Source organism: Chiloscyllium punctatum, chromosome 17 (genome assembly GCF_047496795.1).
Source record: "Chiloscyllium punctatum isolate Juve2018m chromosome 17, sChiPun1.3, whole genome shotgun sequence".
Classification (NCBI taxonomy): Eukaryota; Metazoa; Chordata; class Chondrichthyes; order Orectolobiformes; family Hemiscylliidae; genus Chiloscyllium; species Chiloscyllium punctatum.
This window is the reverse complement of record NC_092755.1, coordinates 101,112,285-101,140,110: the sequence shown is the minus strand read 5'-3', so window position 1 is coordinate 101,140,110 and position 27,826 is coordinate 101,112,285. Positions and strand designations below refer to the sequence as shown.

At 39.2% G+C, this 27,826-nt stretch overlaps 1 protein-coding gene across 6 annotated transcripts in view; it reads right to left on the bottom strand.

Annotated features, from left to right (window-relative positions):
• Positions 1-2,819: 2,819 nt before the first annotated feature.
• Positions 2,820-27,826, bottom strand: part of LOC140488181 (uncharacterized) — a 46,198-nt gene continuing 21,191 nt past the window's right edge. For all 6 annotated transcript variants that reach the window (XM_072588059.1, XM_072588063.1, XM_072588061.1 and 3 more), the window contains 5 exons: positions 21,739-21,921; positions 20,464-20,616; positions 15,213-15,350; positions 9,984-10,076; positions 2,820-4,686 (listed from right to left, as the gene is read on the bottom strand). In XM_072588059.1, the coding sequence (XP_072444160.1) occupies positions 4,111-4,686; positions 9,984-10,076; positions 15,213-15,350; positions 20,464-20,616; positions 21,739-21,921 (1,143 nt within the window). In that variant the 3' untranslated portion in view covers positions 2,820-4,110. The remainder of the gene's footprint in view (positions 4,687-9,983; positions 10,077-15,212; positions 15,351-20,463; positions 20,617-21,738; positions 21,922-27,826) is intronic.

Here is a 27,826-nt window from a genome sequence, read left to right as displayed (position 1 = left end):
ATGTTACAATACTTTATACGTTTTCTGCTGTTACAGCATTTGTTGAGGTTCAGAGAATTTAAACAATTTGTTCAACATCTGCTAAAATCCATTAGCATATATGGCGCTTTAGTAACTGAATTTGTAGCTATATGTAAGTATGGAGTTTTGAGAATTGAAGATATAAAAGTTATATGTGCTGGCTAAAACAAAAAACTGCAGATGTCGGAGATCTGAAATAAAAACAAATTGCTGGTGAAACTCAGCAGGTCTAGAAGCATCTGTGGGGTGAAAGCAGAGTTAACATTTTGAGTTCTATGACTCTTCATTGGAACTGCAGTTCAAGTGATGAACTTCACCAGACTTAAAACATTAACTCTGCTTCCTCCCCCAGGATGCTGCCAGTCCAGCCGAGTTCCACAGCAATTTCTGTTTTTGTTGTGTGTGCTGGTCATTTTTCAATTGCACTGCTCACAGGTGTGTATTCTGGAACATCCAGTATGATGTTCAATGTAAAGAAATAGACATATTTATATAGTGCCTTTCATAACACTGGATTCAAGTCAGTGAACCCCTTATTGCAGCTTGAGTTTGCATGGTGTAAATTACCCAACTTAGATCCTGCATTAGCCTGCAAACATTTGTGAATGAAGGCAACGTGAGGTGAGATATGGGGGATGGGAACATGGCATGCGGTACAAGCAAGTTTGAGCCACCAGAATTCTTAAATTGAATATAAATCACTGCTTGTTTAAAGTTCAATTCTGATATCTGGGCAATGCTGGCAAAACCATCACAAATTGCCAATCTTTAGTTACTCAAAGTTTGTGAGAAGATTTGTAGCTCGGGTGCTCATTGTTATGGTTCTGTTCGCCGAGCTGGGAATTTGTCTTGCAAACGTTTCGTCCCCTGTCTAGGTGACATCCTCAGTGCTTGGGAGCCTCCTGTGAAGCGCTTCTGTGCTGTTTCTTCCGGCATTTATAGTGGCCTGTCTCTGCCGCTTCCGGTTGTCAGTTCGAGCTGTCCGCTGTAGTGGCCGGTATATTGGGTCCCATACCGGCCACTACAGCGGACAGCTCGAACTGACAACCGGAAGCGGCAGAGACAGGCCACTATAAATGCTGGAAGAAACAGCACAGAAGCGCTTCACAGGAGGCTCCCAAGCACTGAGGATATCACCTAGACAGGGGACAAAACGTTTGCAAGACAAATTCCCAGCTCGGCGAACAGAACCACAACAATCTTTAATTACCCTTGAGATCCTCCTTATCAAACAATTGCAATGTATGTGACGAAGGTACTCCCTCAGTGCTGTTAGGTATGGAACTTTAGGATTTTAATCCAGCAATGGTAAAGAAAGAGATACATTAACCGCAAATATCTTCTCTTGTACTAGTTAGGAGTCCAGCCAATAGTGTTTAATTGTTGGTTCCCAGAGACTTTGATTTTACAAGGCTTCATTAATATCACATTCAGACAAATGCTGCCTTAACCTCAGGGACAGTCACTCATGTCCTTATTTAGACCCTGGGTTATAATGAGGTCTAGATTCATGTAATCCTGGCAGAACTCAAATTAATTTGGTTCTTCTTCACCATTTGAACCTCTCTGACTGAGAACACGTTTATGAACTGTCTTATGCATAAACGTTTTAGTATAATGAATTACTAGTCGTACTGGATCTCATATTTGATGTTCTGATGGACATGTAGGTTCAGCTGGCAGTTAAAAAGGAAAATGCACTTTTGGCATTCATTTCAAAAGGACTAGAAAACAAAAGCATAGATGCAATGCTAAGGATGTGTAAGGCTCTGGTCATACTGCAGTTGGAGTATTGTTAGCGGATTTAGGCCCAATATTTAAAGAATGATCTGCCGGCTTGGGAGGGAGTCCAAAGGAGTCTCATAAGAATGATCCCAGGGATGAAGACTAACCCCTGTGATGGAGTAGAGCATGGACAAAGTACATTATACCAGCCCTTCAATTTCATACTTGCAAAAGCTGTCAGAGAATTCATTCTAATATCTTCAGCAATTTGAACCAGTGTTTTGCAAATTTATTTTATTCTGATAAATGTAAGAAATGTAAGAAAGAGGCTATAAGATGTGTAGCAATCTAAGGCATGAAATTATTTAGAAGGAATTTATTGAATATTAGTTTTCATTAAATTATTTTTAATGTGCAATGTAAGAAATATTCAATGTACAATTTACTAGTGTACAGTTATTTTGTTCACTAGATCTTCATTTGCACAGTGCACAAAATATCATTCAGAAATTCAAGTTTGAAAATATAGTTTGTTCAAGTCTGAAGAATAGCTGAATCCGGAAGAATGAAAATACTAGGTGCCATCTGACATTAATCCCTAATCTGATCACAAGAAGAAATTTAAATATAACTGAATTTACTTAATTTTAGACTTACTGCAGTTAACAATATGAAAATATGCACGCTTCATTTTAGGTTTATGTAAAGAATACATCTGATCATTTGATTTTGGAACAAAATATAAAGGAATTTATTTGTTTTAGCTCAGTCAAAAGTTGTCTGTCATTAGCTCAATCAAAAAATATATACAAGGCTGCTATTATAGAATACATATTTAGTGTCTTTTAGGATACAAAAAATGTAACTTAAAAATATCAATTCAGTATTTCATTAAAACCCATTGCAAACATTTTTACCCATAAAGCATTTGGGTAAAGGCCATGGAAGAAAACCAAACAACAGATATTTTTCATGGCTAAACCAGAACAAAATTGAAACAATGAGCACATCATGAAAAAGTGAAATGCAATATTGAAGAGGCTATAAAATAAGATGTGTAGCAATCTAAGGTATGAAATTATTTAGAAGGAATTTATTAAAAATAATTTAATGTACACTATTTATTTTGGATTCAAACATCACCAACTTGGACATATTGAATGATTTCAACTTATCAATTTATCCTCAATTTAATGAAAACACAACCAAAATTGCACAAGTCACTTGGTCATTTAATAAAAACAGCTTAAAGTATGCAGAGATTATACAAACTCCAAAGGCATTTGAGGCACCTTGTAAGCATTCAGCTCACAATATATTAAGACTGAATGTGAAAAGCAAAGTGATTTTCTTTCAGAAGATGACAAGCTCAATTTACTTGTAGTTACTTTATATATGGTGGTTAGGTTGCCAATTTAGGTGCCCATCATCTTCCATATTATGAGGCTGAGCTCTGGGGCTGGCAGGAAAATTATTAATATGGCTATCTGCCCTATTTTACATGCTGCTCACCAAAAACATACCTGACGTTAATGGAATATCCAGCACCAATTGTGGCAGTGTTTTGCGGTTAATTATTCTAGCAGGTCTATCACATTTCTGAGTAATTTAGATTGGTAGCTTTGAGGGTGTGAAAGGCAAAATGCTAGACATTATTGCAATGTATATAAAGGGACAGTAGTTGTCACAAATCTAATTTCCTTTAATACAATCATCTGTTAATGCAAAGGTCATTAAAATTCAGGAGACGCTGTCATGCACACAAGATAGTAAGCCTACTTGATGGTAAACTTCCATTACCTGATGACTGAATTGTCAGTAGCCCTTCCTAAAGATTTAACTTTATTGAATATAAATTTACACTTTATCATAACTATTAGTGAATTCCTAAAAGCTCCTATAAAATAGAAACAGATTCGGTTGAACGGCCTTGAAATCAAACAGCTTACAGAATGTTTCATTATTTTAAATCGATCATGGTTAGCAGTCAGCTTATTTTTAAGTTCCCAATATTGGTTTAATCAAGAACTAGAACAATAATTGTAGTTTATTGCTGTGTTGGTAAATTTTTTTGAAAGGTCAAAAGGTCAGTCTACAGTCTTGCTCTCTTACCTTAAGAAATAAAGATTTATTGTATTGCCTAAATCTCTCTGCTGCACAAGGAAACTGCACAGTACTCTTTGGCACAAAGCAATCTGAAATGGTCAAAGTTCATAAGTCAAATAAATTCTCTCTAACCTCCATTTAAAAAACTAAAATAAGAACAATTCTGAATTAAATATTAATAAATTATTCATTGAAATATTGAATAAAAATAAAGCCATACATTTAAACACTATAAAAATAACATAGCAGTACACTGTTTCAAACAGTTCTCTGGATTTTTGATTGACTTCCTTCTTCCGGATCCTCTTCAGAAATCCGTTTGCCAGAGGAAAGTTCAACATTATCAGTGATGTGTGTGACAGGATACAGATGTACGCGTGTGGGGGAAGTTGACTCCATATTTGAAATGGTTGACTCACTGTCTAAATGGACCTCTACAATTTCAAGTGTTGTCAAACCTGCAGATTCATTTGATGAATTATTATTAGGCTCAATGAAGGATATTACATTTCCAGAACTGAGGTCCATTTCAGATGCTGCAATTACATTATCTGATGTTGACATGATTCCATGCTCAGAGGTCACGATTTCATGCGATGTCACTATAGTGGTGGGTAAGGTCAGTGTTATGCTATGACGCTTGGGGGACAAAGTTGCACTGCCCACAAATGTCTGTTCAGTTGTACGCTCATTTCCATCAGTGCAATCATCTTTAGAATCCTGAATAGAATCAGAGCCACCATTAGCTTGATGATTTAATTTATTATACTCTTTCCGTAGCAGCTCCACCTGCATCTGTAAGAGCTCCTTGTGCTGCATCTCCATCTGTTCAATCTGAGAACAAAGTAACAATTACTTCTAGCCACAACTTTCTTTAGCTGTCCAAAATCATCAGTGTAATACAACAGAGCATTAATCTTCTCATTATAACAAATGCACAAATAAGCTTAAGCTTTTAACTTAACAATTATATTTTTGAGGCAAAAATCTAAATTATGGAAAGATTCTGTACATTAGTGTTTCCATACACATGTCCAAAATCTAATTTTAACTTGATAGCAAAGTATACAGCTAAAGAAATATGAAACATCAAATAATATCCAGGAGGGATTTACAAGATTGTAGAACTGTTTACCACAAATTATTCAACTTTTCATATTTAACATTATCCTGCAAGCTCAGGCAGGCCTCATGTATTTTAAATTTGAGGTAAAGCTGCTTGATCAAAAGAGATTGACTTATTCCATGATTGACAGTCAATTTTCTGTGGCACATCTCTGAAGTGTTACTCAAAATGAGAACTACAAAGATTAAGGAGCAAACTTATTGCTGGTTGGAGAATCACTTGTGTCACAGAAAATGGAGAAAAGGAAGGGCAGAGGAGAGGAGAAATACATCAGCATTTTAAAAGTGACAAATGAGTCAACTCACTCAAGCATTGAGATATTGACAGATTTAGCTAACTCACTTTGTGCCTGGACTAAATTTGCACTGCAAAATGTTGGTTATTTTCTTGTGTCAATGTTTAATCTTATCAATCCAATAATGCAATTAAGTTAAATTACAACATTCAGTTATTTGATTAGCCAACAAGTGTGTTTTGGAGAAACTAGACAATTATACATTTGAAGCTGGAGAAGCTGTTTTAAGAAGAATGGAGGAGCTACAGTAAAGTGTGTAACCAGTTAGGAAAAGATTTTTTTAAAAAGTATGACATCAGAAAATTCAGGATTCATAAGTAGTAAGGGGTAAATATAAGCAGCAACAGAAAAGACCTAAACAGAACTGCAAGTAATGTTTGAGATTTTTGACTAAAATATGATGATAAAGTTTAGATCAGAGTGGTGCTGGAAAAGCAGAGCAGGCCAGGCAGCATCTGAGGAGCAGGAAAATCAACATTTCAGGCAAAAGCCCTTTATCAGGTCGATTTTCCTGCTCCTTGGATGCTGCCTGGCCTGCTCTGCTTTTCCAGCACCACTCTGATCTAAACTCTGGTTTCCAGCATCTGTAGTCCTCATTTTTGCCTATGATGATAAAGTGTTTGAGACGCTTTTAAAATAATCAAGAACAGTTACTATTTCATGTGACATTAAAAAGTTGAGCGGTTGAATCCACAGTTGTGCCAAATTAGAATTTGAATGCTGCCTTCTGTGAATGGATAGCTAATACATTGTGGGATTGTGTTTACTCTGAATCTAATTCTTTCAAAGGCAGGTTTATAACCGGAGTGCAATTTTTTTGGGGTGGGATGGCAGGCACAGAAGAATAAGTTTGGTGATCAGTGGGTCATGACTCAAGAACCTTGAGGTTTGAGATCCAGCTCCAAGATATGACTAAGAAAATATGCAATTTCTTTGAACTTAAATAGGGTCCAAACAAACACTCATGTTGACAGTGTAAATTCATCAAAATATTCCAATAAAACCACTGCTATTGACACATCACAGATTGCTCTTACGTTACACCTTTGCCTTTAATATCGTTGTCAGATTCCTCAAGATACAGAAGAGGGATCTGATTTATTTCACTATTTTGATCTACCATAAAATGTATTGCATACAAACATAAATGATCTAATTTTTAAAAATCAGCTTAAAGAATCTTGATTTTTCTGTTTATGTGCAGTTTTATCCCTAGTTTTTGAAGACAGAAGCTACATTTAGGTATGTGATGCAAAGAAAGAAATCACTCTCCATTGGGAGAGTATTCTAAGACCTCCTATCCTCATTGTGTGTGTATGTGAGCATGAGGGAGAGGAAGGGACGGAGAGAGAGAGAAAGACAACAAGAGGCGGGAGAGAAAGAGAGCAAGAGAGAGAAAAAGAGAAAAAAAATACAAAATTTTGTTTTAGATGAACTACGTCAAAATAGATAAAATTACACTTATTTGTTCATCTTCCACATCTAAAAAGCAATATATTAAATTTAAGATTAGCTTGGAGTACAGAAAGGTTAAAACAAATATGTTGCTGAAAAAGGAGACACATTGTTGAAGCTTTTCCTCTTACATTTTATCAGGACAAATGCAAGAATGCTGAATTACAAATGATTACAACAATTTATAGCACAGGAGAAAACATTGCAGATTAATGGGTAAGTCAATTCTGATTGGCCAAGGCATTACCATGTAGAAAGCAATAGGGAACTATAGTTTCCTTAAGCGTCTGGGTAACTCACAAAAGATACAAGGTTTGAACATATTTGTTCTGTTTACAGAGGACTAGTCCCTCCTTATTAATGTAGGTCACGTCCAGCATAAATGTGCCAAACAGACGGAGTCCATGCAATAAGTGGTAATGTCATGGAACTCTCTGCCTAATAGAGTTGTGAAAGTGGAACTATTCAAATGATTTTGCAAATTAGTAAAATGGATGTAGGATGGAAAATAATTTGTAGGGATATGGTGATTAAGCAGGGAAATGGGTTTGACAGGATAGTTCAGAGGAGAGCTGGCATAAAGAATCATTTCTGGCACTGACTTTAAGACATTAACGATTTAAAATTGCATGCAAAGCACATTCACCTTGCATTCATCAATTGAAAATATTCTCTCTTAGGTCTGGTTGTGGCCACATGATGAGCAGAATACATGTTTACTTATATTAATTAATTTTTAAGAGCTGGAGTGTTACACAATGAACATGTTATCTATTTGTTTATAAGTAGAATGCTTATTGATAGGTTGACAAGCATTTTGTAACTAATTGAGTGTAACACTCAAAACTAAAGATATCGTTAGTTCTGATACAATAAATTGCCATGGCTCAACAAACCAATAACATCTTTTCTCTTCATAAACAAAGCACATGATGCTAGGCAACATTAAGATTAATAAACTTGAGATACTTGAAGCAAAAGCTTAGAGTGTGATCAAAAGATTGCCCCATTTAAGTGCCAACCAATTTTGAACAGGTGAATTACCAGGTCACGAAATTCACCTGCTTTGCAATATTAAGAGGTAAAGGTATTATAATTTTCAAAAATGAAAGAGTTAAGATCACATGATGTGGGTAATTTTTATTACCAACAGTAATCTGGTAGGGAAAATGGTCATTTATGGATCAATTTGATTCCAAAATGAAACTCAAACACATCCAAATGAAATTCACCCTTCCAAATTACAAGCTTGATAATGAAAATGAAAATCTATCCAAAGCATGGACATATTTGGGTTACTTGCGTGTGGAAAAGAAAATTGGACACAAAGAAAAAGGATGAGAAACTCAGCCCTCCTTGTATTTGAATGCCAAATCCTCAGCAAGGAACCAATGTGGTACAGCTTATAGGGGTGCAGGGCAATTCAGGCAGCAATTTGCTGATTTTCATGCATAACTACATGTGCACACACACACACACACAATTGCTGCTGATTTAGTCCTTAAGATTGGTGAGAGCTCATTCCTACTGCAATATCTGACCAACGTTCAATGTTAAAAATAGGCATGTGGGACATCACAAACATTCCTGGCAGATCAGCATGATGCAGAATGGATAACAAAACTGTGGTGTTCCAATGACAGACTGCATTCCACCAATACTAGCCTGAGGACAATCTTAGGTGTGATAATATTATGAGCTACTGGCCCTGATTTTCGTTCTCAGCAACGAAGGAACAGCAACATTCCATTTATCCTGTTGACAGCTGCACATAAACTTGTCAACAGAGATTTTCTCGAAAGTAACCTTTTCGACTGCTTTGGTCTCTAGAAGGGGTGTGTGATGTGTGCCATAATTGTGCTGGGCAAGCAACAGCAAGGACCAAGTTGATTGAGAAGTCCAAGCTGAGATAAGCAGAGTTCAAATCATCAACTTACAACTATATTGCACCTTTAACATAGTAAAATATCTCAAAGTACTTCATTGGAGCAATATAAAGCCAATAAGCCAAATCAGAAGATAATGAAATATTTCAAAAACATCACCAAAGTGATACATGTCAAGCAACGCCTTAAAGAAAAGGGAGAAGTAGCAAGGCAGAGAGGTTTAGAGAGGATATACTAGACATTAAAAGCTTTGACAGTTGAAGGGATGACTGGCAATGATGAAACGTTTAAAATCAGAAGTGCTCCCGAGACCAGAACTGGAGAAATGCTGATATCTTGAGAGCCTGCACAGTCATAGAGTCATAGAGATGTACAGCATGGAAACAGACCCTTCGGTCCAACCCGTCCATGCCGACCAAATATCCCAACCCAATCTAGTTCCACCTGCCAGCACCCAGCCCATTTCCCTCCAAACCCTTCCTATTCATATACTCATCCAAATGCCTCTTAAATGTTGCAATTGTCCCAGCCTTCACCATTTCCTCTGGCAGCTTATTCCATACCCGTACCACCGTCTGCATGAAAAAGTTGCCCTTTAGGTCTCTTTTATATCTTTCCCCTCTCACCCTAAACCTATGCCCTCTAGTTCTGGCCTCCCTGACCCCAGGGAAAATACATTGCCTATTTACCCTATCCATGCCCCTCATAATTTTGTATATCTCTTTATGGTCACCCCATAGCCTCCAACGCTCCAGTGAAAACAGCCCCAGCCTGTTCAGCCTCTCCCTATAGCTCAAATCCTCCAACCCTGGCAACATCCTTGCTAAATCTTTTCTGAAACCTTTCAAGCTTCACAACATCTTTCCGATAGGAAGGAGACCAGAACTGCACGCAATATTCCAACAGTGGCCTAACCAATGTCCTGTACAGCCGCAACATGACCTCCCCACTCCTGTACTCAATACTCTGACCAATAAAAGAAAGCATACCGAACGTCTTCTTCACTATCCTATCTACTTGCTACTCCACTTTCAAGAAGCTATGAACCTGCACTCTTAGGCCTCTTTGTTCAGCAACACTACGTCAGACCTTACCATTAAGTGCATACGTCTGCTAGGATTTGCTTTCCCAAAATGCAGCACCTCACATTTATCTGAATTAAACTCTATTTCCAGCATCCAGTTTTTTGGTTATTTGGTTTCTTTGTTTGACTGCACATGTGCATGCCCCAGAGGTAGCCATCAGATTTCCCTCATTATAACAATGAGCACAGACAGCATCACCATTATTCACTCTGCTCAAGTTTGTCCACAGCATATTTATATATACAGATAACAGAAACGTAAATGATTAAATATTTCATAATCACCATTTGATTTATTTTATTCTCAATATCTCTGGAACATTTATATTGCTTTAGTTCTTCAGCCATTTGCCAATTGGCCTCTGTAAGACCTGCAATCTAAAGCATGTACGTGAACAGTTTTTCAAAAAGTTAGAAACAATTTTTCTACAAAAGTAGTAAATTAGAAACAAAATCAAAGCAGTCTTTCTTTTTTAAATATTTACATACTGGCAATGCCACTGACAATAGAGACCACAGGGAATAAAATAATTGGTGCAATCATAAATAAACAAACAGGAAAATGTCTGCTTGGTTTTTGTCATTAACAACCTATTGCATAATCAGCACAGCCTTTGATATCTTTGACATTTTTTTCAAAGTAGATGGCTACTACTAATAAAATAGGTGTGTTAATCTCACTATCATAGAGGTTATTGAGGAAGGCAAATAATTGGGTTAGTTGATATCTAAAGATACTTGCTCACGTTTTGCCACCGCAGTAGTTAAGTACTGAGTGAGAAAATCCACAGGTGACCTTCTCAACTTGTCATGAATTAAAGGCTCTTAAGTGTTCAATTAATAACCAGTTAAGTGTCTCAACCTGCCTCTGGCCTGATTCTTGCCTGGCTCGAAGGCAGGTAAGAGTGCCTGGGAAAGCAGAGGGACCCAATTGCTGTTGTTGTTCTGTTCGCCGAGCTGGGAATTTGTGTTGCAGAAGTTTCGTCCCCTGTCTAGGGGACATCCTCAGTGCTTGGGAGCCTCCTGTGAAGCGCTTCAGTGTTGTTTCCTCCGGCATTTATAGTGGTTTGTCTCTGTCGCTTCCGGTTGCCAGTTCCAGCTGTCCACTGCAGTGGCCGGTATATTGGGTCCAGGTCGATGTGTTTGTTGATAGAGTCTGTGGATGAGTGCCATGCCTCTAGGAATTCCCTGGCTGTTCTCTGTTGGGCTTGTCCTATAATAGTAGTATTGCCCCAGTCGAATTCATGTTGCTTGTCATCTGCGTGTGTGGCTACTAAGGATAGCTGGTCGTGTCGTTTTGTGGCTAGTTGGTGTTCATGGATACGGATCGTTAGCTGTCTTCCTGTTTGTCCTATGTAGTGTTTTGTGCAGTCCTTGCATGCGATTTTGTACACTACGTTGGTTTTGCTCATGCTGGGTATTGGGTCTTTTGTCCTGGTGAGTTGTTGTCGGAGAGTGGCTGTTGGTTTATGTGCTGTTATGAGTCGTAGTGATCTGGCTGTCAGTTCAGAAATGTTCTTGATGTATGGTAACGTGGCTAGTCCTTTGGGTTGTGGCATATCCTCATTCCGTTGTCTTTCCCTTAGGCATCTGTTGATGAAATTGCGTGGGTATCCGTTTTTGGCGAATACATTATAGAGGTGTTCTTCTTCCTCTTTTTGCAGTTCTGGTGTGCTGCAGTGTGTTGTGGCCCTTTTGAACAGTGTCTTGATGCAACTTCTTTTGTGTGTGTTGGGGTGGTTGCTTTCGTAGTTCAGAACTTGGTCTGTGTGTGGGGCTTTCCTGTGTGCCTTTGTGGTTAATTCTCCATTCGGTGTTCTCTGGACCATCACATCTAGGAATGGGAGTTGGTTGTCCTTTTCTTCCTCTCTAGTGAATCAGATTCCTGTGAGTGTGGCATTGATGATCCGGTGTGTTTTCTATTTCTGTGTTTTTAATTATTACAAAGGTGTCATCCACATATCTGACCCAGAGTCTTGGTTGAATTTGCGGCAAGATTGTTTGTTCTAATCTTTGCATTAGAGCTTTTGTTATGAGCCCAGAGATGGATGAGCCCATGGGTGTGCCGTTGATTTGTTCATATATTTGGTGGTTGAATGTGAAGTGTGTTGTGAGGCACAGATCCAGTAGTTTGAGTATGCAGTCTTTGTTGATAGGTTCCCCGTCTTGTTTGTCCTGTATGTCCAGCAGGTTGGCTATTGTTTCTCTGGCTAGGGTTTTGTCGATAGAGGTGAACAGTGCCGTTACAGCGAATGAGAGCATAGTTTCTTCCTTGTCTATGTGTATATTTCTGATGATGTCCAAGAATTCCTGTGTTGACTGCATAGAGTGTCTGGATCCGCTGATCAGGTGTTTCAGTTTCTGCTGTAGTTCTTTAGCCAGTTTGTGTGATGGTGTCCCTGGTAGCGATACGATGGGACCTAATTGCTGTTTTCGTTTTGGGAGGGGGCATCACTTGCCCTAATCTGGGGCCAATCAGAAACACTGTTGTGGGGCATGGGGTGGCTGAACACATGACCCACAGGAAAAATAGTTACCTTGTCAATGTTTATGTTTTCTCTGCAATCACTCAGATCCTAAAGATACTGGCTGCTGATTAGATGGGATTTTAGCATGGAGGTTCATGATTTAGCCAAATCACCAGCCCTCATACTTTGCACATGGAACACTGTGCTTTAGGTCAAAATTTGTAAACCTTTTTGCATCCACAAGTTACTTCTTTGTGCCCTTGTGTTCTCAGTCTAATGGAGGCCTGTTGTACTGTTGACTAGTTTGTTCTACATTTTGTTTAGAACATAGAACATAGAACAATACAGCACAGAACAGGCCCTTCGGCCCACGATGTTGTGCCGAACTTCTATCCTAGATTAAGCACCCATCCATGTACCTATCCAAATGCCGCTTAAAGGTCGCCAATGAATCTGACTCTACCACTCCCTCGGGCAGCGCATTCCATGCCCCCACCACTCTCTGGGTAAAGAACCCACCCCTGACATCTCCCCTATACCTTCCACCCTTCACCTTAAATTTATGTCCCCTTGTAACACTCTGTTGTACCCGGGGAAAAAGTTTCTGACTGTCTACTCTATCTATTCCTCTGATCATCTTATAAACCTCGATCAAGTCACCCCTCATCCTTCGCCGTTCCAACGAGAAAAGGCCGAGAACTCTCAACCTATCCTCGTACGACCTACTCTCCATTCCAGGCAACATCCTGGTAAATCTTCTCTGCACCCTCTCCAAAGCTTCCACATCTTTCCTAAAGTGAGGCGACCAGAACTGCACACAGTACTCCAAATGTGGCCTAACCAAAGTCCTGTACAGCTGCAACATCACCTCACGACTCTTGAATTCAATCCCTCTGCAAATGAACGATAATACTCCATAGGCCTTCTTACAAACTCTATCCACCTGAGTGGCAACCTTCAAAGATCTATGTACATAGACCCCAAGATCCCTCTGTTCCTCCAGCTGACCAAGAACCCTACCATTAACCCTGTATTCCGCATTCTTATTTGTTCTTCCAAAATGGACAACCTCACACTTGGCAGGGTTGAACTCCATCTGCCACTCCTCAGCCCAGCTCTGCATCCTATCTAAGTCCCTCTGCAGCCGACAACAGCCCTCCTCACTGTCCACAACTCCACCTATCTTTGTATCATCTGCAAATTTACTGACCCACCCTTCGACTCCCTCCTCTAAGTCATTAATAAAAATTACAAACAGCAGAGGACCCAGAACTGATCCCTGCGGAACTCCACTTGTAACTGGACTCCATGCTGAATATTTACCATCTACCACCACTCTCTGACTTCTACCGGTTAGCCAGTTTTCTATCCAATTGGCCAAATTTCCCTCTATCCCATGCCTCCTGACTTTCCGCATAACCCTACCATGGGGAACCTTATCAAATGCCTTACTAAAATCCATGTACACTACATCCACTGCTCTACCCTCATCCACATGCTTGGTCACCTCCTCGAAGAATTCAATAAGACTTGTAAGGCAAGACCTACCCTTCACAAATCCGTGCTGGCTGTCCCTAATCAAGCAGTGTCTTTCCAGATACTCGTAAATCCTATCCCTCAGTACCCTTTCCATTACTTTGCCTGCCACAGAAGTAAGACTAACTGGCCTGTAATTCCCGGGGTTATCCCTATTCCCTTTTTTGAACAGGGGCACAACATTCGCTACTCTCCAGTCCCCTGGTACCACCCCAGTTGCCAGTGAAGACGAGAAGATCATTGCCAACGGTACTGCAATTTCCTCTCTTGCTTCCCACATAATCCTAGGATATATCCCGTCAGGCCCGGGGGACTTGTCTATCCTCAAGTTGTTCAAAATGTCCAACACATCTTCCTTCCTAACAGGTATCTCTTCTAGCTTATCAGTCCGTTTCACACTCTCCTCTTCAACAATACGGTCCCTCTCGTTCGTAAATACTGAAGAGAAGTACTTGTTCAGGACCTCTCCTATCTCTTCCGACTCAATACACAGTCTCCCACCACTGTCCTTGATCGGACCTACCCTCGTTCTCGTCATTCTCAGGTTTCTCACATATGCATAGAATGCCTTGGGGTTATCCTTGATCCTATCCGCCAGGGATTTTTCATGCCCTCTCTTAGCTCTCCTAATCCCTTTCTTCAGGTCCCTTCTGGCTATCCTGTATCCCTCCACTGCTCTGTCTGAACCTTGTTTCCTCAACCTTATGTAAGCCTCCTTCTTCCTCTTTACTAGACATTCAACCTCCCTCGTCAACCAAGGCTCCCTCACACGACCATTTCTTCCCTGCCTGATCGGTACATACATATCAAGGACACGTCGTATCTGCTCCTTGAAAAAGTCCCACATTTCCACCAAATCCTTCCCTAACAGCCTATGCTCCCAACGTATGCTCCTCAAATCCTGTCTTACAGCATCGTAATTTCCCTTCCCCCAATTGTAAAATCTACCTTGTTGTGCGCACCTATCTCTCTCCATAACCAAGGTGAAAGTCACAGAATTGTGGTCACCATCACCAAAATGTTCACCCACCAACAAGCCCACCACTTGTCCCGGTTCGTTACCGAGTACCAAATCCAATATGGCCTCCCCTCTGGTTGGACAATCTACATACTGCGTTAGAAAAGCTTCCTGGACACACTGCACAAACACCGCCCCATCCAATCTACTTGATCTAAAGAGCTTCCAATCAATATTTGGGAAGTTGAAGTCGCCCATGACTACGACCCTGTGGCTTCTGCATCTTTCCAAAATCTGTTTCCCAATCTGTTTCTCCACATCTCTGCTGCTATTGGGGGGCCTATAATAAACACCCAATAAGGTGACTGCAATATTCTGAAATATAATCATTTATTTATGTATTGTAAACAAAGGATGCTAGACTCTCATGTCCTATGATAATTAAAATCATAAGATTTGCTTACTTTGCTTCAATATGAACATTATCAACATTTCTGAGGTATACTATACTAGAAGTTGGTTAGCACCACTGGTAGTTCTGGCTTTACACACCTGATTTTTTAGCTGTTGGATTTCCATTTGGAGCCTGCGCTCAGTTTCTGCTTTCTCTACTCGAAGTTGATGATTCTGCTGGTGTAGTTCAAGTAGTTGCTTTTCTATTAGCAGATTTTGATCCAAAGTGCCATCGCTCTGAAATAGTTAAAAGCCCATACTTATGGTTATTAAAAGCACGTAAGGAAGGAGGGAAGGGAGGGCTGGAAGAAAGTTGTGATCTGATATTTTGTTACTTTATCAAAATCTGAAATAAATCACTCCTCACTAGATTTTGGTAGAACACCAATTAACTAATTATCACAAAGCCAGTTTACAAATATCAGAATATTTGCTCCCAACTCTCAGGTTAGTATACAGGGCAACCTCAATTATCCGAACGATATAGGCGGTGAGTATTTTGTTCGAATAATCGAATGTTCGGATAACCGTGGTTATACTGTATCAGGACCTTAAGATCTTGCTCAGATAATTGATGTTTGGATAACCGTGGTTGTACTGTATTTAAGTTTAAAAAAATTTGAAAGCTTACACAGGGGACTGATTCAGGGACTCCTGCCTTCAGAGTATCGGATACAATATGCTGGTATATTTGGATAGTGAAAGGTGCCTGGAAGAGAGCTAAAGTTCCAACATCACTTACTGAGCATTATACTATCAGATTAAATAATGAGGAGCAGTTATATACACACATTTAAAATTAAGTTAAAGATGATTATAAAACTTAAGGGGCAGTTAAATTTTTCTTGCTTAAATATCTGTAAACCAAAGCAGCAAACAAATAATTTTTTATAACAGGAATTTTTCAGAACTTGCAAGAAAAATGGCAAGTTCACAGTGCAAAAATTAATTTAATAGAAACTACTGTGTTGAAGATGAAATATGGCATTAGTTGTGAACCCTACAAGCTGCTGAATAATTTGCAACTGTCAAATATGGAGCGTTTCCAGAAATGGTTGCATTTGATGTTAAACTCAATACAGTTAGGGCTACCATTTCACAGAATAAGGACCCTATTTAAACTTTCCATTTTGAAACCAGTTTATAATTAATAATAATTCTACTGCCATTTAAAATGTACAACCAGCATAGAGTGTGATGAGGTGGCTGAGACATTAAGGCATGGTTAGTCTGTTGTACTTTGTAGTTATGGGCTCAAATCCCACTCTTATTGCTGTTTCCAGAAATTTCCAACTCTCTTTTTTGCTCTTGGGGTTTTGTGGTGCTGTGGTAGTGCATCTACCTCTGAGCAAACAGATGTCACAACATGTCTGTACAGGTTGATTAAATAACTACAACCAAAAGGCAAGAGGGGTCCTGTGGTATAGTGGTAGTGTTCCTAACACATGAGACCTAGGTTCAAATGCTACATACTTCCAAGAGTTGTCTTAACATCTCTGAACAGGTTGATGAGAAAAAATCTCTACAACCAGCAGACATGTTAAAATGGGCAGATTGTACATGCAAATAAATCCTTCAGAGAAAACAAACGGATTAGAGAAGACAATTAATTGATAGAATGGAAATCAAGTTTAAAACAAAAATCAAATTTTAAAGAGGTTTCTTAGGCCTGAACATCACCAATTGAAACTATATGGGATCATGACTGGCTCATGAAATGCTTCTGGCAAAGGAATGCCAAATATCTAATTTGATTTGCTGTGAATTGATTTCGGGTAGCTGTGGCTAATTAATAAATCTAGAATAAAATCAGTAATGAGAAGGATTCTAATGGTGTAGCAATAGTGTCCCTATGTCTGAACCAGGAGGCCAAGGTTCAAGTCCCATCTGCTCCAGAGGGGTGTAATAACACCTCTAAACATGTTGATTAGAAAATGCTTAAATCAGTAATGATCATGATTGTTGCAAGATCCCATCTATTTTACCATTTACTCTCAGGAAAGGAAATCAGTATTTTGAATGCTGGGTCTGGCATGCATGTGACCCCAATTTCCCATCAGTATGGTTGATTCTTGGCTGCCTTCTGATGTTGCCTAGGAAGATATTCAGTTCAAACCGCTACAGTTCAATAATTCTGAACAGGCATTGTGGTTATACCTAAACTACATAGACAACAAGATCCAAGTTGGTTGCTCACCATCACCTTCAAGGTGATTTGGGATGGTCAATATATGTTAGCCCTGCCTGTAGCACTCATGTCCATGAATGAGCAAAAAAAAATCAAATAGCTCTGTGTAGGCAACTGCCACCTTTGGTTCCTGTATTTCTTGAACTGTACATCTTTCTAAATATTATTCAATGATATTTTAGTACATTGTTTAAATCATATGCTCATGTAACAACTTCAGAGCCTTACTAACCTTTAAAATCTTTAAATTTTATTGGTTATGAATGGACTATTAGACCTTACACCTGTATTTACGAAGGTCTTTGTTAACCTTGTCACTCTTATCAGTTTACGCAAGGTGAAATTCTCACTGCAGAATTAATTGGAGCAGAGGACTAAGGGGAATAGCAAATTCACGGCACAAATTGCAAAGTTCTCTAATCCACCCAATTGTGGGCTAACATGGATTAGCCTAAAAACATAGTACAGTTGATTATAAGCAAGTCACTTCAGGGGGAGAACAGCAATGAAAATCAGTGATAACAGTCCATAGCCCAGGATCCCAAGAGGAGTGATTGATGTTCATATTTTAAAGAGGTGAACAGGGAAGAAAAAAAAACGTTAAAATTGACAGGATTGAGTGATTTTAAAGGAGGACGTGACAGGGGTCTCATGCCAGATATAGCATTTGACAGGCTAATATGAGTTTTCCCTGGGATCAAGAATCTCTATTGAATGGCGGTGTCAGTAGGAAGACATCAGCCTTATACTAATATGACACAGTCCTGAGCCTAGGTTAAGGTGAGCAGCAAGGGTCTTTTCCCTAAGGTGGGATAATTCAAAACAAGGGGGCATATTTTAAGGTGAAGAGAAAAAGGTTTAAAAAGGATGAGGGGCAACTTTTTTTTCCACACAGAGACTGGTTCATGTGCGGAATGAACTGCCAGAGGAAGTGATGGATGCAGGTAGAGTTATAATGTTTAAAAGACATATGGATAAGTACTTGAAAAGGAAAGGTTTGGCGGGATATGGGCCAAATGCAGGCAGGTAGGACTCGTTTAGCTTGGGAACATGGTCAGCATGGACTGTTCGGATTGAAGGGTCTGTTTCCATGCTGTGACTCTGGTTACAGGGAGACACAGATGGAAGGAGGTAAGTCACAGGGGAGAGGTAGGAAGAGGTTTGGTAGCAAGGACAGATGGGTAGCTCTTGATGGATACTCACTTCCCAACACTGGGTTTCTCAATCAGGCACTGAATGCCTAACATCATGGTTTACCCCATGTGCCATGCAATCCTGAAAAGAAAATTGTTCACTTTCCCACAGAGGAGAAATTACTGACAGGTCATACATCCCAATTTTCTTGGTATTTAGTACCTTTTAAAGCATGACCAAAAACAAATGGTGATGCAATAATAGAAGAATAAAAAAAACAATACTTTAGATATACAAACTTTCACAGCTGTCAAGTCTTCTGTTGGAAAAGTATCTATTTCATTTTACATGGTCACGTAAAAACAAAGGTAGAAGTAGTTGTCTGAATACCTGTGATAAGACATAGACCATAAGACATAGGAGTGGAAGTAAGGCCATTCGGCCCATCGAGTCCACTCCGCGATGATAGGTTGCATGAAAAGCAGAGGACATTTAGACCATTCTGCAGGACTAATGCATTCAAGCAAAACATAACAGTAATGCATTATCTCAGCCAACACATTAAAATAGCAATAACCTACAGGGAAACGCAGCAGCAGTCTAGACATGCTGTGCTCATTTTCCATTTAACCCAGGTCTGGTATAGAGCAAAATGAAATGCTAGCTGCCTTAAATAATATCTATGCTGACTCATTGCTGGTTTAAACCAGGCAGTGAGTGAATGTCAAAGCCTTACATCTGAAGGAGACTGTCTGTCTTTCTTATTTGTGGAACTGTTCCAGAAAATTGCTGAGAGCCATTACTTTAAATATAGAAGGATCAAAACACAGTTCTTACAGGTACAGGCAGTAGAAGCCTGGCAATTTAACTTAATACTTTCCACCTGAAACTTAAAGCAATGTCCATAATTTCAAAGTGAGCCCAGTTACTGCTTCTGATAAGCAGTAATTAAGATCTAACACTCACTAATTTTTAAAAATTTAAGCATCACTTTGGAACACTTTGGAACTTGGTTGCCTAAATCAAAAGCAGGGAAATTCTGAGGGTAGCAAACTGGGAACATAACTTACAGCACAGTTTCAATGACTCTCAGGGGAAAGAAACAAAAAACTGTTGTTAACTATAATAATGGCCACATATTTTTGCCAATCTGGAGTCCTTTTGTTGCCAGCATTTACCAAAATTAGATTTTCTGGCTGACATACTATACAGCATCCTCCATTAGACATTGTACACAGCATACATGTCTCTCTTCCCATTCCCCGACCCTAGTCCACTGACCCCTAGTAGAATCATAGAAACGTACAGCACGGAAACAGACCCTTTGGTCCAGCTTGATCTAGTTCCATTTGCCAGCGCTTGGCTCAATATTCCATACAATACCCATACAAATGCCTTTTAAATGTTGTAACTGTACCAGCCTCTATCACTTCCTCTGGCAGATCATTCCATAAAAGCGCCATGCTTTTTGTGAAGTTGCCCCTTGCATCCCTTTTAAATCTTTCCCCTCTCAGTCTAAACCTATGCCCTCTAGTTCTGGACTCCCCAAACCCAGGGGAAAGACCTTGTCTATTTACCCTATACTTGACCCTCATGATTTTACAAGCCTCTATAAGGTCCCAGCCCACCTTTCTCTGCAGCAGTGTCAAGGCAGTGTTGAAGTCACCAAGCCAGAGTGGGATGACCAGGTGATGGCATGAACTGTGGGGTCTTACTGTTGCAGTGGGCATTTTATAGTGCAATACGTTCCCAGACAACTTGAAGCTTCCAGGAAAATCCATGCTCCATTCCAACAAACTTCCTAGTGAAAAAGCAGTTTGGTGTTGCTAGGTCACCTGAGACCATCATCAAACTGGAGACCAAATCGGGACCCTTTCTGGTTTACGTGACTCTCCTACTCAATGAGATGTGAGAGAAGCAAAATAAATATGAACACCACCTTCAACAACCCAACTGAAAAGTTAGTCCATTCAATATAGCACAACACAAAATAATAACAAAAAAAAGTTAAATGAATTAGAATTTTACCTGTTCTACAACTAGGTTTGAAGTATCACTGTACACAAGCTCTCCATTTTCCCCATCTGGGTCCATAAGTACCAGAGTTTGATGATCATCTGCTGACGTAGAGCCCACAGATTCTTTGGCATCAGTAGTGATACCATTGGTCAGATTGCCATCCTTTTAAAAAGATAACATTAAAAAAAATCCATTGTTAATTATTACTAAGAATGAGATGTTGAACTGTTCATGAGTACCTACTTTGTGAATCAAAAATTCTTAAAATTTAGGTAACATACATCAGAAGTATATTAGAACTCCAATCAGGAGGGCTTATATTTCTAGCATGTTGCCTAATACCTGCAAAACTGAACATTTAATTATTAAATGTGACATGAGTGTCCAATATAAACCAGCCAGTCTTGTAATTTGAATGATTTTAAAGATGAAATATTATTGTTAATGATTATTCTATTTTTAGCATTACCTTTGCTTTTGATTTTAATTCAAATATACACAGCTATTAGTTGACACCATCTACTACTGAAACTGGGAAGACAGTATAAATATGAAAATTAACTTTGGAAGTTTGAAAACTTTTGTCAGAATAAGTATTCTTCATTTGGGTACTCCGAGGACTAAAAGCTCACTACACTCCCAGCGGAAAAATAAATAATACAACGAAAACTTGATGACAACTTCTAAAAAGTAGTAGATAATAAATTTGTTGATTTGTGTGCTATTTTTGAAATCAGTTATTTATCTTGGGATGGGGGTGGGTTAAGTAAACAGGTTTAAGTCTCAGATGTGTTTTCTTGGTTATGAATTCCTAACCTTACTTATTTTCAGATGTAGCATGCATTTGGAATTTATATACATCACTGACCCTCAAATTTATTTCTGCAATTTAATGTAAAAAAAAGTCAATTTTAACAAGATTTCATAAACTTGTTTCCACTTTCATTTTTACCTTCAATAGGTTTGACTACTAAATAGATATCTGAATAGCTCATCTATATTTCATATGCTTAGAAATTTTGTGACAATCATGAAATTAAATAATGGCATGAAAACATCTAAATGTGTATGCAACCTCCAGCAAAATTACTTGTACGTACATAATCCTCATCTAAAATGATTTGACTAATTTATACAGTTTATTTTGTCACAGATTTTGCTGCACCACATGGGGATCAACTTTCCATGTGAATGGGAAGACCATGGTATTGAAAGATTATGACTGGATGAAATTGGGGTTACAAAACAAAATCACCTAATTTCCAATGTGCTTTGTTGACATACCTTTGCAGCCTGTCCTATAATAGTATCATTCTTCCCCGTGGTTGTTGTGTTAATGGCTACTTCTGCCACAACAGGACTAAATGGCGTGATATCCATCGTCCCACCAGAGGTAATGGGGTTGCCTCCATAAGCTTTATGATGAGCTTCTGCACTTTGTTCGTAATACTGTCGACTATTTACCTCCTAAAAAAGAGAGATTGCGCACAACATATTATCACAACAATATTGGTAAATCTATTTTAAATCAACCTTTGATTAGAAATCAATTTATAAGTTGCATAAATAGGTTTTTAAAATAGATTATATAATTAGCATTCACAAATACTTAGAATTGCCTACACACTACCTGAATGGTTCAAGTTTTATCTAGGGCAAAGTTGAACCTGCTAGCCATCCAGCTTTACCGAACCTACACAATGGTGTTATTTTTATATGTGCATGGTATATCGCATTATATTGGTGAGTACACTAATGGTTCGCCTAAAAGTCTCCTGGTTCCCAATTCACATTCCACTTTTCAAACCCAGTATGCAAACTGACTCTAATTTTATTTATACTTGAAAATGTGATGAATTTAACGCAATGAAGTGGACAATAGTCTAAATGCACATCATACTGAATCCAAGGTCTTTTTGTGATAATCATTTCTCAACCTGTGAGAGATTTCCCATGTGATGGTAGTTATCTTCATTAAACCACCAGGATGGATTAAAACTGTACAAACTCTTGACATCTGATGCATCCAAGTTGGACTGCATTCCAGGTGCAAAAGAACAATATGCTGACTCATTGAATCATTCTACAACTCCCAAGCTGGATCATTTGAAAACTCAATTCGTTATAGAAGAACATTCTCAACAGTATCACATCTTTCTTTTTATAGTGTTTCCACACTGATTATCAGATACTTCAATTGAGTATATATAGGAGCTGGTAGCTGAATCTACCTGCTCTAATTAGTAATTTGCAAATAAATTAATCATTAACACAAAATAAGAGAGCAGTTAGAGTGTGATTATCAGCACTCAACACTATCACAAAGTACAGAGGAACCTCAATTATCTGGCATTCGATTATCCAAATATCGGATTATCCGGCAAGATCGCAAGGTCCCGATGCTTGGCTAAACTTTGCTATCTGGCATTCGATTAACCAAACAAAATATCCCCGCCCATGTCCTTCCGATAATCAACGTTCCTCTGCAAATGACTTCCAACGTTCACAGGTGCAGTTAAATTATACACCATCTTTCTAATGTCCATGTTTGTCATTTCTTCCATGGGTTTCGCGACACTAATACTTTACCAAGAGATTCTGCACTGAAAAACAGAAGACCCAGAGACTCAAACTTTTTTAAACTTGTTCTGCTTATCTTTTTTGTTATTTCTTTATTTAACTCTGATTTTGTTTTCTATACATGATTTAACACTTTTTTCAAAAAAGTGTATAAATTCTGATTGTGTGCCTTAATAAGGATTCTCTTATCTGATTGATTGAAGAGACACACTTTTGTTTGCCCTGCCCATAGAAGTTCCAAATCCCTTGTGAAATTGTGCTCTTAATAAACCCAAATTGCTATGCTAATACCTTCTAGGGGCAATCTTTAAATGTAGTAGGTGATGAGCACTAACCCTTTACCATTAACCAAAATCCAAGCCACAATGTCCTATGTTAAGATCGATGACTATTTCAAAAAGTGCATTTTTTGCTTTTCCTCTTTTTTTCAATCCCAGTTTAATGGCCACCTTCTCTCTCTAATCTCCTTGACACTCCACATTAAACAACTCAAATGGTATAGTCTGTCAGTATTATGATGACAATTTATATTGATATTGCACCAATAACAAAGGCCACAAGGCATCACAGGAATGTTATCAAACAAAATTTGACAGTGGGTATTGAGATATTAAAGCAGGTGACCAAAGATTTTGAGAAGCATCTTAAAAAAAAGGTTTGATAATTAGATAAATGGAGTACATGTATTCTTTGCAGGGTGCAGGGTAAGAGGAGGGGGAGTGTTCTAAAGTTCAGGCTTTAGGAGAGGCAACGCCATAAAAGAATTTGAAAATCCAAATGAGAATTTTAAAAATCAGGGTATTTCACAATCTGGTGCTGATGCCGGCCAGCACACACAAGACAATGATTAAGCAGGACTTTACAAGCGGTAGAATTTAAAGGCTTTGTATCTTAATGCATGAAGCATTCAGAATAAGGTAGATCGATTAATGGCACAAATCAAGGTACATTGATTTTAAACTAGTTAATGCTAGGGGAGAGCGGCGGAGGGAATTGCTCAGGAGAGGTTATTTAAAGTTTCCAAAACAAGTAATGAGACAAAGTATGGAAAGACTCAGGAATCTAATGTCAGACACCGTGAATAAGGGGATAACCGTGAGAAAGGGGGGTGGTCAACAATGGGACTGAGAGTGGTATACTTAAATGTGCGCAGTATGAGAAAAGGTATAGTCAATCTTCGTACCTACGAAACCAGAAATTCGCCTGTCTGTGCTGAAAAATAACTAACAACAAAAATCAACACCTTCAGGCAAAAATCACATATCTATAATTTTTAAACTGATTTTTAACAAGCTCTACACTCGTGAATTTTACCATTACCAGGGGTTATAGAATCCTAGAGTTATACAACATGGAAACAGACACTTTGGTCCAAATTGTCCGTGCTGACCAGATATCGAAATCTGATCTAATCCCATTTGTCAGCATTTGGCCCATATCCCTTTAAACCCTTCCTATTCATATAATCACCCAGTTGTCTTTTAAATGCTGTATTTGTACCTGCCTCCACCACTTCCTCTGATAGCTTGTTCCATACATGTACCACCATCTGTGTGAAAGAGCTACTCCTCAGACTCTTTTTAAATCTTTCGCCTCTCACCTTAAACCTAGTTTTACACTCTCCCACGCTAGGAAAAAGACCTTGGCTATTCACCCTATCCATTTCCTGCATGACTTTATAAACCTCTATAAGGTCACCCCTCAGCATCCAGTTGCTCCAGGGAAAACAAAAGCCCCAGCTTATTCAGTCTCCCCCCCCCCCCATAGCTCAAACGCTCCAGTTCCACCAACATCCTTGTAAATTGTTTTAAACCCTTTCAAGTTTAACAACATCTTTCCTTCAGAACGACAAGCAGAATTATACTACCAATACTCTAAAAGTGGCCTCACCAATGACCTCCCAACTCTTAATCTCAATGTTATGACCAATGAAAGAAAGCATGCCAAATGCTTTTTTCACCACCATGTCTACCTGTGACCCCAAGTCTCTTCATTCAGCAGCACTCCCCAGGGCCTGATCATTAATCATACCAGTCCTGCCCTGGTTTGCCCTAGCAAAATACAACACCTCACATTTATCAAAACTATAGTCCACCTGTCACTCCTCAGTCCATTGGCCCATCTGATCAAGGTCCTGTTGTATCCTGAAATAATTTTCACTGTCCACTACACCACCTATTTGGTGTCATCTGCAAACTTACTAACCATACCTCCTATATTCACATCCAAATTATTTACATAAATGACAACAAGCTATGGACCTAGCGCTGATCCTTGTGGCTGTTCACAGGCCTCCAGTCTGGAAACCAATCCTCTATCACAACCCTGTCTCCTACTTTCAAACCAATTTTGTACCCAATTGGCTAACTCTCCTTGGACCCCATGGGATCTAACATTATTAACCAGTCTACCATGTGGAATCTTGTTGAACGCTTTGCTGAAGTCCATATAGACGTCTACTGCTCTGCCTTCAAATCTTCTTTAAACCTCTTCAAAAATCTCAATCAAGTTAGCGAGACATAATTTCCCACGCACAAAGCCATGTTGACTATTCCTAATCAGCCCTTGCCTTTCCAGGTGCATGTAAATCTCATTCTTCAGAATCCCCTCCAAACAACTTATCCTCCACTGATATAAGGCTCACCGGTCCATAGTTCCCTGGCTTTTCCTTATAGCCTTTCTTAAATAATGGTACATTAGCCAACCTCTAGCCTTCCAGCACCTCACCAGTGGCCATCAATGATATAGATATCTCAGCAAGGGGACCAACTCCCACTCCCCAGCAGTCAGTACGCAACAATCTCTTTCCTAGCTTCCCCCAAAGTTCTAGGGGTACATCTGATCAGGTTCTGGGGATTTATCTACCTTTATACTTTTTACGACCTCCATCACCTCCTCCTTTCTAATATGAACTCTACCCAAGATATCACTTTGGCCTTCATGACAAGAGGAATTGAGTATAGAAGCAAAGAGGTGCTTCTGCAGCTGTACAGGGCCCTGGTGAGACCACACTTGGAGTACTGTGTGCAGTTCTGGTCTCCAAATTTGAGGAAAGACATTCTGGCTATTGAGGGAGTGCAGTGTAGGTTCACGAGGTCAATTCCTGGAATGGTGGGATTACCTTACACAAAGACTGAAGCGACTGGGCTTGTATACCCTTGAGTTTAGAAGACTGAGAGGGGATCTGATTGAGACATATAAGGTTATTAAAGGATTGGACACTCTGGAGGCAGGAAACATGTTTCCCATGATGGGTGAGTGCCGAACCAGAGGACACAGCTTAAAAATACGGGGTAGACCATTTAGGACAGAGATGAGGAGAAACGTCTTCACCCAGAGAGTGGTGGCTGTGTGGAATGCTCTGTCCCAGAGGGCAGTGGAGGCCCAGTCTCTGGATTCATTTAAGAAAGAATTGGATAGAGCTCTTAAAGATAGTAGAGTCAAGGGTTATGGAGATAAGGCAGGAAGAGGATACAGATTAGGAATGATCAGCCATGATCATATTGAATGGCGGTGCAGGCTAGAAGGGCTGAATGGCCTACTCCTGCACCTATTGTCTATTTATTTCCCCAAGTACCCTACCTTCCACATCCTTTGCCACAGTAAACACTGACATGAAATATTTGTTTAGTGTCTCACCCACCTCCTGTGGTCCCACACATAGATGGTCACATTGATCTTTAAGGGGCCCTATTCTCTCTCCAGTTATTCTTTTGCCCTTAAACGTCTTTAATTGCATCACTTTGGATTCTCCTTGACTCTATTGCCAAAGCTATCTTATGCCCTCCTGATTTCACACGAATATACTCCTACAGCCTTACACTCCTTGAGGGATTCACTTGATCCCAGCTGTCTACACCTGACATATGCCTTTTTTTTTCTTGACTAGCACTTCAATTTATCTAGTCATTCAGCATTCCCTATACCTACCAGCCTTGCCCTTACACTAACAGGAACATACTGTCTCTGTACTCTTGTTATCTCAGGAAAGGGAAAGGACGCATCACAGAGACACTACTGCAAGGGGATCAGGGCAGAGAACTAAATATCCAACGACATGTGTCCTATTGAGAGGACAGGCAGATGGGCAGAGAATGCGGGGTTGTCTTGTAAGAAATGAAACTAAATCAACAGTAAGAAGCAACATAGGATTGGAAGGCGTAGAATCAGTGTGGGTACAGTTAAAGATCCTCCGGAATGTGCTGTGGAATACTCTTGAATGGTCTAGATGAGTTCAATATTAACAATTCAACAATATTCAAGAGCTCAACAACATCAGAGTCAAATTAGCCTAGGCCAGCTATACTCCATCTACGAACTTAAACATCCATTCCCCAATTTTGTATGTACCACATACAGGCTTTACTCGGGCAACTCACCACTGTGCAATCACCTTCTAAAGCCACTACCTTCACCACCTAGCAGAATGAGGCTGGAAAATGTATGGGAACACTCCCAGTTAAAAGATTCACTCCCACTCCCCAGCAGTCAGTACGCAACAATGAACAAAAATAACATTCGATATGTCCTTTTGAAACCAACAGACACTAGGCTAATATCTTCATCTCTTTTGCCTCTTGCGGTAGTTGCAATTTTCCCTTTCATACTCGGGTGAAGATTTAAAGTAGTCTCTAAATGTGTAAATGTAACATTTTTCCCAATAAGGCAGAATGGAATCCTGGTGATGGAAAACCAAGTAATGCCAAATTTCATTTATCTTCTTCAAAGTCAATAATTAATGCAAATGAATTTAAACATCAAAAGGAACAAGTCTTTAGATGTGGTTGTAAAC